At 31.5% G+C, this 13318-nt stretch overlaps 2 protein-coding genes across 6 annotated transcripts in view; one reads left to right on the top strand and one right to left on the bottom strand.

Annotated features, from left to right (window-relative positions):
- Positions 1–7773, top strand: part of LOC111063426 — a 56278-nt gene extending 48505 nt beyond the window's left edge. Inside the window, exon 5 of the mRNA XM_039432650.1 lies at positions 2735–7773. Coding sequence (XP_039288584.1) covers positions 2735–2880 — 146 coding nt within the window. The 3' untranslated portion in view covers positions 2881–7773. The remainder of the gene's footprint in view (positions 1–2734) is intronic.
- A 1185-nt stretch (positions 7774–8958) lies between these two features.
- Positions 8959–13318, bottom strand: part of LOC111062944 (tyrosine-protein phosphatase non-receptor type 21) — a 127665-nt gene continuing 123305 nt past the window's right edge. For all 5 annotated transcript variants that reach the window (XM_039432645.1, XM_039432644.1, XM_039432646.1 and 2 more), the window contains one exon: positions 8959–10419. In XM_039432645.1, coding sequence (XP_039288579.1) covers positions 10291–10419 — 129 coding nt within the window. In that variant the 3' untranslated portion in view covers positions 8959–10290. The remainder of the gene's footprint in view (positions 10420–13318) is intronic.

Below are 13318 nucleotides of genomic sequence, written 5' to 3'. Positions count from 1 at the left end.
GAGTGTGGTGTATTTCCGCAGAAATTGAAAGAGTGAAAGATAGTGCTAATCCACAAGAGTGGCGAAGAAAATATGGTAAATAATTTTCGACCAATCACTATGCATGCACTGGGTAAAATCTATGAAAAAGCAATGTTAATTCGTTTTTTGGAGCATTTGTTTCGAAATGGAATTTTATCATCCGAGCAACATGGATTTCAGAAGGATAAATCAACCAGGACAGCCATTGCGTCTCTTCTGGAGAATGTAATAGATAGAATGGATAAAGGTGAAAGGGCAGTGGGGGTTTTTCTCGATATGAGCAAAGCTTTTGATTGTGTGGACCACACTATCTTGTTGGAAAAGTTGGAATATGTGGGAGTTAGTGATGTGGAGCTTGAGTGGTTCAAATCCTATCTTGTGGGTAGAAGTCAGTGTGTGGAGATGACTAGAGAGGAAAATGGACAAAAAATTAAATACAGATCAAATAATCTTAGAATAAAAACAGGTGTACCACAGGGTTCAATCCTCGGACCATTATTATTCATTTTATATGTTAACGATTTACCACAAATAGGTTTATTTAATACAATAGTGGTAAGGTTTTGACGTATGCTGACGACACATCCTACATTTGTAGTGCAAAGGATGCAGAAAAATTAGAATTAGATACTTTTGTCAATGTACATGTCATAGCCCAATTCCTCAGTCAACATAACCTCAAAGTGAACGAAACTAAAATGCAGTTCTTGCTGTTCAAACATAGAAATAATTATAGAGATCTTGAAGAAATAAACGTTCAAATAAATGGAGTGAATGTTGAACAATCTCTGTCTGTGAAATTTCTAGGTATCTTGCTGGACCAGAACTTGTCTTGGGATACGGTAACTATATTGATCTTTTGTGCTGTAAAATATCATCTGGAGTGTTTGCACTCAGGCAGATTTCAAGATTAAGTACTGGGAACATTATCTTAACATATACAGTACAGTAAGATACAGTACTGTATGATCTTATCATGCCCTCATAATGTCGCATATTCGGTATGCAATATTGGTATGGGGAGGCTCCAGTCTCAAAAATTTAGATAGAATCTTTAGAATGCAAAAGAAAGCTGTGAGAGCGATAAAAGGTCTTAAGCCATTAAAGTCCTGCAGAGAGTATTTTAAAGATCTAGGACTACTAACTGTGCCTTCACTGTACATTTTCGAAGTGATTATGTATATAAGAGATAAAAAATTCATAAGAAACTGTAAAATACATAACTATGACACTAGAAATAAAAGTAAATTTTCTGCACAATACCACATGACAGCTCAGTATGAAAAATAACCCTTCTTATATGGGTATGAAATTTATGAGTAAACTGCCGTCAGCTTTGAGAGAAAATGAGAATAAGGATATTTTCAAAAAGCTATTGAAAAAATATTTAGCAAACGGGGTTTACTACAGTATTCAAGAATTTATGGATGGAGAATGAGGCTTTTGGGAGGGTTAAATTGTAATGTACATTGTGGAATGTGATGTATATAATATATTATGTATTCTTTTATTTTTTGACAAATGGTCCTTGACGATTTCCTATACTCTTTAAAGAGTCTCCAGGAAGAAAATTTAATCAAAATAATACTGTGACTTTCAGGATAAGTTATTGGTCAAATACTCTATACCTTTTGACGTACAATTGAATTTCAACCCCTCATAACGGGGTGACTTAGGGGTTGTAAGTCGAATATTTTAAATTTAAACACTCAATTAAAATGTTCTATGATACTTGTATCGAAAATGGCGACTGATTGAAGTTTTAGTTTTTAAAGAAATGAGGGGTTGAACTCAAATATTTTGAATGTAAACACCCATTGTGTGATACATCATTTTAAAGGCCGTTTCAAAACGAGAAAGATGACATAAATAAAAATGTTCTATGATACTTGTATCCAAAATGGCGGTTGATTTAAGTTTTAGTTTTAAAGGAAATGAGGGGTTGTAACTCAAATTTTTTAAATGCTAATCCTTTTTTAGAAAGGCCTTAAAAATTATGTACCACAGAATGGGTGTTAGCATTTAAAAAATTTGAGTTACAACCCCTCATTTCCTTTAAAACTAAAACTTAAATCAGCCGCCATTTTGAATAAAAGCATCATAGAACATTTCTATTTATGTAATCTTTCTCGTTTTGAAAAGGACTTTAAAATGTATCACACAATGGGTGTTTACATTCAAAATATTTGAGTTCAACCCCTCATTTCTTTAAAAACTAAAACTTCAATCAGTCGCCATTTTCGATACAAGTATCATGGAACATTTTTATTTATGGCATCTTCCTTGTTTCAAAAAGGCCTTTGAAATGATGTATCACACAATTGGTGTTTACATTAAAAATATTTAAGTTACAACCCCTAAGTCACCCAATTATGAGGGATTGAAATTAAGTTGTACGTCAAAAGATGGAGGAGTATTTGACCATTAACTTATCCTAAAAGTAACAGTATTATATCTACAACAGTCTCCAATTTGTTGAAGGGTACTCTTAAATATGACTCACACTGTATAATACAAAAACAACTAGTTTCGGATTTTAAGAAAATTTGAAAATGCATTGAATATCCAAAACTAGTTGTTTATGTATTTTATATAAAAAAGTTTCTTTTAAAAAGGGAACTATGGTATTATTTTTTAACTAACAAATCAAGTAGCCCTAATGAAATACGTTATTATTATTTATTTATAACTGTTGCATCATTATTTGTTACAGGTTTGACAGTGTACTTCTGGATAGTGGTGTTCTGCGCGCAGCGAACGTGGCGGCGACAGCACGAAGAGGAGAAGCAACTGCAGCGATCACGCACCGTGCAAGCGTCCCCCGCCCCACCACTCCCCAACAAGTACATGCAAGTGTGACATACGGTCTGCCACTTGATTGCGCCCGCTCAGCGCGCCAACCATCAAGTGTGCGATCTTTGATTCCTTCAAAAACATTTCTACACTCTTCCTCAATTGTTATCATAAATAGGCTGTGCCGTTTCACCACCAGGAGGCTGGTAGCTGGTAATCGATGAATGGAGATGAAACCGAACTGCAAGTAGGCCTATACACACAATTGCCATCTCGAATTGAAGCAGCTGAAGAATACTAATCGTTGTCTCTCATCACACAGGTTCCTTCAATTCGAATATAAATCATAATCGAACAAATCTCTTTCTGTGTGTATAGGGGAATTTATTATTGTTTAGTTGATCTATAAATTTCAACATCGGTGTGATTTTTAGATAATTGACTATTAATGGGCTTGAGATGTTTGTAACTTTCTCAAAATATCTCAATTTTATTACATTTTTAGATCGAATTCAATCTTTCAGATGGTAAATATTTCACGGTGTTTTACCATCGTTGTTGATAAATTAACTATTATTATCTTTGAATTTCAATCTGGTAATTGAATCTTATTGGTGGATTACCTAATGTTTTATCCAATGTTGGTGTAAGCTGTAATTTTAGTCCTGAAAGTCTTTTAATATAGGCTGTTATTTTTTATGATTTTGATTACAAAAAGCTACTATAAGTAGAACTGAAATGTATTTGGAATATTAAATAAATAACTGTCACTGCACCTTTTTATAAAAATAATTTTGATAGAATGAAAGTGGAAATTCAACTAATTTTCTTTAGTTATATTCATATATAGGCTTATTCATTTATTAGGTAGAAACTTCACAACATTAGAAAAAGAAGGGAGATAAACTGATTGACTTCATAATATTAATTTCAAAATTCACTGGGTTGTATATCCATTCTTTTCCACAATTAATTTGACATTGACTGAAATCAATGTCTGAAGATGAACCATGACAGGTTGAAATGTCGCCAATACTGAAAAGTAAGTTTTTCACTTCAAAAGGGTTTTTTCACTTCAATGTTAAAATACACGTTACACTTGAGTTGATGTAAGTTGATACACATTGAGCTAACATATTTAATTAATTTTGAATTGATATTTTTCTCATTGGCTCATTTAATAAAGGGCGTGCAACTCATTACAAAGTTGAGAGTCAGCATAGAACTAAAAAAAATTAATTCTCCAGACACTTCCAAGATCACTTGAAAAAGATTACGGTATGTCCAAAAATTGGTAAAACAAGACATTGGTAAGCAAGACACAAAACAATGCGAAAATTGAAAATATTCAATCTTAACTTGAGATAAAATTATACTTTTATTATTGCAGGTACAGGAAATTTATGTCTATTCCGATGAATAAAATATTAAGTGAGCCTGTAAATAGGGTTAAAATACCCACGTTAAAAACTTATTTCACCCACGGTAGGCTGATTTTTATTCTATTGAGTTTCTTGCATATTAAAGTTAGAGATTTGTAAGAAATATTGGAATTTATTGGTCTCATTATTTCAAGAGTATTGTACAATGAAATTGAGAAGAAAACACCTTTTTCTATTGTAAAAAGTAGAAACATAATATGTCTAGTGCATTGATCAATAAAGATGACAATATATTTGTTCTCAATACTCAATCAACTCAACACCTACACTAGTGAAGAAAACAATTATATTGAGCAGAATTATAAATTACCACACAGGCAACTAATGAAAATTGGCGATGAACAATAATAAATAATAAAATGTAGTGACAGTGTTTAAATAATTCAAGCTTCCATACATACATAATCTTTCCTTCGTTTAATATTTGTAAATTTTATACAGATCGAAAGTCTACATAAAATGATTTATATGTCATAATTTCCAGATAAAGGACCAAAGTTCAATAGATTTATTGAATGGAAAAGATCTCATTCAAAGGTATTGTTCGAACTTAACAAACAAAAGACATATTTTTTAATTCCTAAACTTATAAATTTTGAATTTAGAAAGCCATTTTGTGATGAATCTTGTATAGTAAAACTTGTACAGTAGGCCTACTAGAAAAATACTTTGTGAAAAGAATAATATCAAGATGAGGTATAAATATTATATTTGATGATATTCAGGTTCAAGTGCATGAGTTTTAATATACATACGTTACCTTATATTTACTGATTTGGGGAAAAAATTATTTGTAGCATACATTGAAGAAGCATACAATCCAATCGTTACAACCCAAGCAATCTGTTCTGGTGTTATTAATTATATTCTTCAATATATTAATGATGCAAATTAATCATTTGGAATAGATGAGGTCACAAGGAGTTGAATGCTCATGTTTCGAGATGAAACAATCATTACTTAATTGGCTAATATTGATAAATCAATCATCTTACACTTTTTTAATATTTATTTTTAGCAAATACTACCATTTGTTGAATAGGAATTTAGTAATGTATAAATTTCAGTCTTTCAATCCAGTAATAACTAACTACGTTTACAAGGTACAAAGTTAGAACTCTTCAGGTAAAACTACATATAATGTACTGTCTCTCAAGGAATGATGTAGATTTGTAAATTATGTAAGATATTCTTCCTTAGTAAGAAAATGAGGTAATTGGAAAATTCCCAAGTATGTACAGTAGGAAATAATTTTTTAAGGCTTGTGGAATACATCTCAATGTGCAGCTGTTAAGTGTTTTAAATTATTATCGAGTTGCTAATATTACTACGAGTATGATTATTGTTTACTATACTGTATTTGAACGAATTTATATGGCTGTGCCAGTTGTTGAATGTGTATCGAGAGTTAAGAGAGAGTTTGTAGAAAATTCCCATAAGAGGTCCTGTTAAAAGAAAATTGATTTATTTTATCTGAAATGTAGCATTAAACAATTAATAAACTACACTGTTGAATGACAATTTGGAGAGAATGTCTGTCTGCAGGATGGTCAGATGGTCTGCAGATGGTCAGTGCTCACGATAGGTACCTTACCGTACTTACTTCAAAAGCTTGTAAATAATATTCCAGTGCAATATTATTCAATGAGGATTTGTAAACCAATATTAGACTCTGTTCTCTTCACATACTTATTGTAATTTCAATTTTTTGTACAAAATAGTTTTTCCCCCGTATGGAAAAAGACTATTACGAATCTACCGGGTGATTACAAATGAAATAGACAGTTTGAATAGCTTGTAGAGAATTTATTATTTAAAAGTTTAGATCATTACTTACATTATTACATAGAAGAATTCTTGAAGTTTTTATTGAACATTTACAGATGTTCAATGTGTGCACCATTTGCAACACGACAGATATCAACACTGTAGTCAAATTCTAAACACACACGACTAAGCATCTCACGGTTAACTGTAGCAAGAGCATTTGTGATTCGTTGTTTAAGATCATCGATATCAACAGGAAGCGGTGGTACGAAAACTCTGTCTTTTACATAGCCCCACAAGAAAAAGTCGCAGGGCGTTAGGTCCGGACTACGAGGTGGCCACGGCTGAAACACAACGTTTTCCTCACTTGCACGGCCGATCCATCGTCTAGGAAGATGTTCATCCAGATACCCTCTGACGTCTGAGTACCAGTGAGGCGGAGCTCCATCTTGTACAAAAATGAAGTTACAACTATCTTTATGGAGTTGAGGCATTAACCATTCGGTTAACATGTCCAGATAAATTCTTCCGGTTACTGATGTTTCTTGGAAGAAGAAAGGCCCGTAAACCTTTTCACAAGATAAAGCGCAAAACACGTTCACTTTAGGAGAATCGCGTATATGCTGTACAGTCTCTCTTGGGTTTTCTGTTCCCCATACTCGTACATTATGTCTGTTAACTTTTCCACTAATGTGAAAAGTGCATTCATCACTGAAAATTAGGCGATTAAACAATGTGACATCATTTTCAAGACAATGTTGCATCTCTTGACAAAAATTTTTACGTACAACTTTATCATTGTCATTTAAACTTTGTAGTAACTGCAATTTATAAGGTGTCATTTTCAAACGTTTCCGCAGAATTTTCCACACAGTAGGTTGAGGAATTTGCAATTCTAAACTCGCTGATCTAGTCGATTTTCCTGGACTTCGTACAAAAACATCACGAACACTATCAATTTTTTTTTTCTGTAACAGAAGGTCTTCCAGTACTCTTCTTCTTACACACACATCCACTGCTTTCAAAACGTTCATACCAGTCATAAATTGATTGCCTTGTTGGTGGTGGTTTACCGTATTTTGTTCTGAAATGACGCTGCACAACAGTAACAGAGTTTGTTTTGGCTAATTCAAGAACACAATAAGCTTTCTCCACTTGAGTAGCGGCCATATTGCTAAACTAAACTGGCTGTTGTAACACAAAGCAGCCAACAATAGCCAGCAACAGTTCTACAAACATAAACTTTAAGAAATTCCCTACAAACCTATATCACTTACTATGTTGAAATACACCAGTTTAATTTTGTACAGGCTATTGAAGTTGTCTATTTCATTTGTAATCACCCGGTATTTTGTTCAAGCTTCATCAATGTAGGATTTCAAAAAAAGTAAAGGATTTCAAGGACTTTTCATAATGTACGGTGTACTTTCTGTATTATCATATCAATAAATCCAGATTCTTAATATGAAATAGCTACGAGTACAATAAAAAATTGTATCAAGAAATCTGGAATCATATATCTAGATAGCCTACTAATCAATGAGCATCATCGTTTTATCAAAGTTCGAGAACTTTTCAAAATGTAATGAAATTTGATAAAGCTTGAAACCAAAGATAGATAAAATTGTATCCTAATGTTTATTTTTTATATAACAAACTGTTCTCCAAGAGCAACTAGCATATTTTTGAAGCTTCGTTTAGGATAATAATTTAGGCATAATTTTGGTGATTAAATGTTGAAATTTTGTTACATTTTGATGTTTTATTATTGAAAATCCAGTGCCCCTATTTTCAACACTAACTGATGTTAGGAGGTTATTGATCATTCAGGAAAAATAAAATCTTCCAATTTGAATTCAGAACGAAAATCAATCAAGAAAGAAAATTATACTAGCAAACTCATTATTATTTTAAATTTTCAATTGAAATATTTTTGCAGATACATGGGCTAATTTCAATGGAGAATGGATTGGAGAGAGAAAAACGCACAAGCTATTTGAAAATAACATTTTATTGAAAATAACATCTATTCTGGAAATACGAGAATTTCTATTCATGAAGGCAAAAGAAGACATTTATTGATTATGTATGGTCTCATAAATTCAACTTGCTATCAGAGGCACATTATTAGTGAATTCTTTTTTACTTCTTATAATCAATTGTTTCGAACAAAGTAAACGTTTTCTCCTTAGAGAAAACATTTGTTTTTGGCTTGTAAAGGAAAAAGTAACATTCAAGTTAAAAATCATAATATTTGAATTTGAAATGACATGGAGACTACGGAATACACAGTAGTATTACACAGTGTATTGTACCAATTTTATTCAATCAACTACATAGAACGTGTTAATTAAATTTATTAATTTCGTTGAAAAGTAAGGATTTTCAACAACTGAGCTTTTTTGCGAACAAAACATATTATTATTGATTTTTGAAATTTTTTTAGTTTCGAACAATACAATTTGGGGCTTCTACATTAGTATAACTGTTAATTGGAACAAAGAAAGGCAATATTCTCAGCTTCTAAGACAAATTGACAGAAACAAAAATAAAAATTTGATGAGAGTTACTATCACGAGAATCCTATCTTCAATAGGATTGATAGTGAAAATGTAATTTGAAAATTCTTCAATGTTTTTGTGATTAAATTTCGCAGACTTCCAAACATCATTACTGCAATATACTTTTTATTAAAGTAAGTTTTTAATAAATACATTTTAAATTTCAAAACAATAAAGGCATTCTTTTTAATACATGACAAATTCAAACCATTGTGATCTGTGAATAGGGAACAAGCCTAAAGAAAGAGGTGAACCAAAACTTTCCCATCAATCATACAAATAGTAGATAGACACAAATCAACCTATTTTTGATTCGTGAATATTGTTTAATACTGAATTTCAAAAAAATTAGTAAAGAAGCAAAATATTTCAAATTACTAGAGAAAAGGATCTCTTTAATCAACTAAAAAATGTACTTATCAGTGTCCAAACATGAGTCAAAATAGTTTTTGTTGAAACATCTAAAAGAGCTCGCATCCGGCTGTAATTAAAAAAATAATACTACTTCGAGACTCTTATAATAATGAATTAATTTGCACAGTAAATTTTAAGTCACTTCTATTCTATGGATCACAAATAGTATGATCAGCGCAGAAAAGAAGATCAATATCAAATGAGTTTATTATGCCCCTTTCTATTAAATTTTCATTTCCTTAGTTCTCAATCCAAAATATGAATATTAAAAATTGAGAATCAATCCATTAAATATTATATTATAGACTATTATACATTATTTTCAAAAAATGGATTTAAAAAAATCAGTTTCAACAAAAGAAAGTAACAAATTGCCTTGAAATAAATGCTTAAAAACTATTCAAAACCTAGGTAAAAAACGAGTTAATTGGAACACTTAAAAACAAATACTAATATTATCGATACATAATAAATAAATAATTAGCTGAAAAGTAGTTAAATTACTTGTTAATAATCAACAAAATATTTACAATGAAAACTAATCTAAAAGCCTTGGAACAATGAGATAAGGTAGCAGCAAATATATTAAAATGAAAGTATCACAACAAATCAAAATTAATTATTATGGATGTAATAAAATCAATTGAAAATCTTATGAATTATTTATTTATTTATTTATTTACAATGTCAAGGAAGACTACAGGCATTACGCCCAAATATATGAATTCAAGAGTTATGGTGACCCAGAGAATATGTCGTTGGGAAAGATCATGGGAGATTAATCCAATTGAAAGAATAATGATATCAACTGAAATATTTACTTCAAATTACTGAGTCAGTATAAACACCAAGCTATTAGCTGCCTAATTCTATAGTAGTTTAATACAATTATGAATTATTAGTGAATTAACAGGCTATCACGGTTACGATTCATACCTTCAAGAGATTGAGAATAAATATAATAGAAGCTCAGTTAGTTAAGCTAGTGAAAAATCTATTGAAATCAATTTTATGAGTTTATTACATACTAAATATGTAACTACAGTGATGGAAAAGTGGTATGGAATATAAATTCCATGCTTCCATAAAAATATAAACTGGTCACAGAAATACCAGTAAAACAATCTATTTTCAAAGTAACCTTACTTTGGTGGTTCTACTGAAATAAAAAACATAAATAGAAAAATTTAAGTTTGAACACATAAAGCACCAATAAGATATGCAACGATCAAGGTTCTACTCACTTATCAAAAATTGAAACAGCATGAGTTTCAATCTAAAAGGCACACTTATTATATAAGGCGGGAGTTCTTCAAGTAATATATGAGGAGCACATGAACAAATCTATACTGAGCTACTGATTGCACCATAAGCATCCTTTGCTGACGAAGCAGTGATACTACTCGAGGAATATCCAGTTCCTGAAACAAACAAACATTTGGAAATCAAAAAGTTTTACTAATAATACACAAAGACTCATTAGAAAACAATAAAATGTCCGAAACATGAAAATACAATACAAATGGAATCACAAACATTGAAAGAAAGAAATCAATCAATAATTGTATTCAATTCAACACAATATACATAAAATAAATCAAAATACAAAACATCACAATTAGTTCAATCAATATAGACATAAAAAAGGGATGTTCTTGCAATTTATGTTGTAGTCTTTCTGATTTTTTAAAATATATTATTTGGATACATGAGAGAAGTCCAGAACCAATTTCTTCATGCAAAATTTCCTTGTCATAAACTAAAATTCATCAGGATTGATTTTATCGTTAAATTTTACTTATTTTTGAAAGATCATAGCTCAGTACTCATTGGAGATAGAGAGTTCCAAATGATCTCATTTTATTCAGAGTTTTATAATTTGAAAAAAAGACGAGATCACATTTTTCTGTCCGATTATAGTCCAGTCAATATAGACATAAAAAAGGGGGCGTGCTTGCAATTTATATTGTAATTCTGATTTTTTAATATATTATTTGGATACATAAGAGAAGACCAGAACCAATTTCTTTATGCAAAATTTCCTTGTGCTAGATACAGAGTGACCCAAAAACCTCGTATTTTCGGCTCATTTCCCAGTTTTTAGCTATTTCTGCCAAATCTCGTAATCGGACAGAAAAATTTGCTCTTTCCTTTTTTTAAATTATATAATTCTGAATAAAATGAGATCATTCGGAACTCTCTATCTCCAATAAGTACTGAGTTATGATTTTTCAAAAATGAGTGAAATTTGAAGAAAAAATCAATTTTGATGAATTTTAGTCTTTGATCAACAATATATTCCGATTATTACCATTTAGATGTATAATTCAAAATCCCTCTGGGCGTATTTTTGTGCTCTACAATCTGAGATCAGGTAGAGCGCTCTATCTCATATAGATTTCCAGGTACACCTGACAACAATGCTCCTTGTATTGGGAAAAGCACCTAATTTTCAGCTTCAACAATCATCACCAACTACATTGTCCTCACATTGATATTTCGAACAATTAAATAAGTTCATTAGATTATGTTCTATGAGAATCACCCGTTAGATTACCTTAATTTCAGTATTTCCTAGTGGAGAGGCGCGCTTAAGGACACCTCAAGGATCAAAATTTCAAGCACTTATAACTTTTGACACAATGCTCAGATTTCATAGTAATACACTCCATTCTTCTCGGCTCGTCAAGGCGGTCCAAAATCATGCATCATAAGTCAAATTCGGTCGAAGAATGGAAAATTTATTCTTGAGTGTACTCAAGCCCATATTCCAATACACAAAAATGGCCAATTTCGATTTTCAGAGCTATGTATCTCGGTAACCCCTCATTAAAACAATCATTACTTGATCTTGAAACAAGTATATGGCCATCTTCGGCCATTTATTTTTTACTTTCCTTGCCCTACTACCATAGGTAAGGAAAGTATCGCTTTCCGAAAAAAATTAAGGTACCACAATTTCTAAATTTCCATACGTTTCAAGGTCCTTTGAGTACAAAAAAGTGGTTTTTGAGTATTGGTGTGTGTGTGTGTGTGTGTGTGTGTGTGTGTGTGTGTGTATGAGTGTATGTGCGTCTGTGTACACGATATATCATCTCCTAATTAACGGAATGACTTGAAATTTGGAACTTAAGGTCCTTACAATATAAGGATCCGACACGAACAATTTCGATCAAAAGCAATTCAAGATGAAGGCTAACATAGAGAAAATGTTGTCAAAAACAGGGGTTTTCGCGATTTTCTCAAAAACGGCTCCAACGATTTTGATCAAATTCATACCTAAAATAGTCAGTGATAAGCTCTGTCAACTGCCACAAGTCCCATATCTGTAAAAATTTCAGTAGCTCCGCCCCATCTATGCAAAGTTTGATTTTTGATTCCCAATTATCAGGCTTCAGATACAATTTAAACAAAAAATTCTGAGTGGAAAACAATGAGAATGAAAATCTCTACAATTAATGTTCAGTAACATTTTCACCTAAAATTAAAAATAAGCTCAAAATTCGAGAAAATGTGATTATCCAATAATTGCAAACTGTTGGCAACTGTTGATTCTATTAAATGATTCACTATGAAGAGATAGCAGCCCTTTTGTGTCTCCAGCGTTATTGCCCTGTCACTAGCTGGCTCGAATCTTTGAATAGTAGACTTGAGATGCGCGGAAACACTAGCGTCAGGTGATCAATTTTCATAACGGCAAGGAAAGTTGTGTGAGTGCGCCACACCAGATTTTTGTGTATTGGAATATGGGTTTACCTACACTCAAGAATAAATTTTCCATTTTTCTGTCCGATTACGAGATTTGGCAGAAATAGCTGAAAACTGGAAAATGCACCGAAAATAAGAGGTTTTTGGGCCACCCTGTATCTAGCACAAGGAAATCTTGCATGAAGAAATTGGATCTGGTCTTCTCTCATGTATTCAAATAATATATTAAAAAATCAGAACTACAATATAAATTGCAAGCATCAATGTATATAGTGACTGGATAAAAAATGAATTTCTAATGAAATACAAAAAACATGCTTCATGGTGGGGTGTGATGAAAAGAGAGAAAGGAGGAGAAATACATACCTAACCAATATAAATAAAAATAAAAATATCATTACCCTTTTTTTTGAAAATTATTTTATCACAACATGTTTCAACATTCATGTAGAGCACACTGATTTCTGTAAACTAGATGACTCAGAATACTGGCATGTGTTATCAAAATGTATTATTTTTCATTTAATTATTGAGCTTTCAACAAAATTAAGTTTGAAGCTAAGGTTTTCAGCAGAAGCTAATCATAATCATAGCAAAACATGTCTTGGAAGT

This window comes from Nilaparvata lugens, chromosome 7 (genome assembly GCF_014356525.2).
Source record: "Nilaparvata lugens isolate BPH chromosome 7, ASM1435652v1, whole genome shotgun sequence".
Taxonomy (NCBI): domain Eukaryota; kingdom Metazoa; phylum Arthropoda; class Insecta; order Hemiptera; family Delphacidae; genus Nilaparvata; species Nilaparvata lugens.
This window is presented reverse-complemented; position numbering and strand designations above follow the sequence as displayed.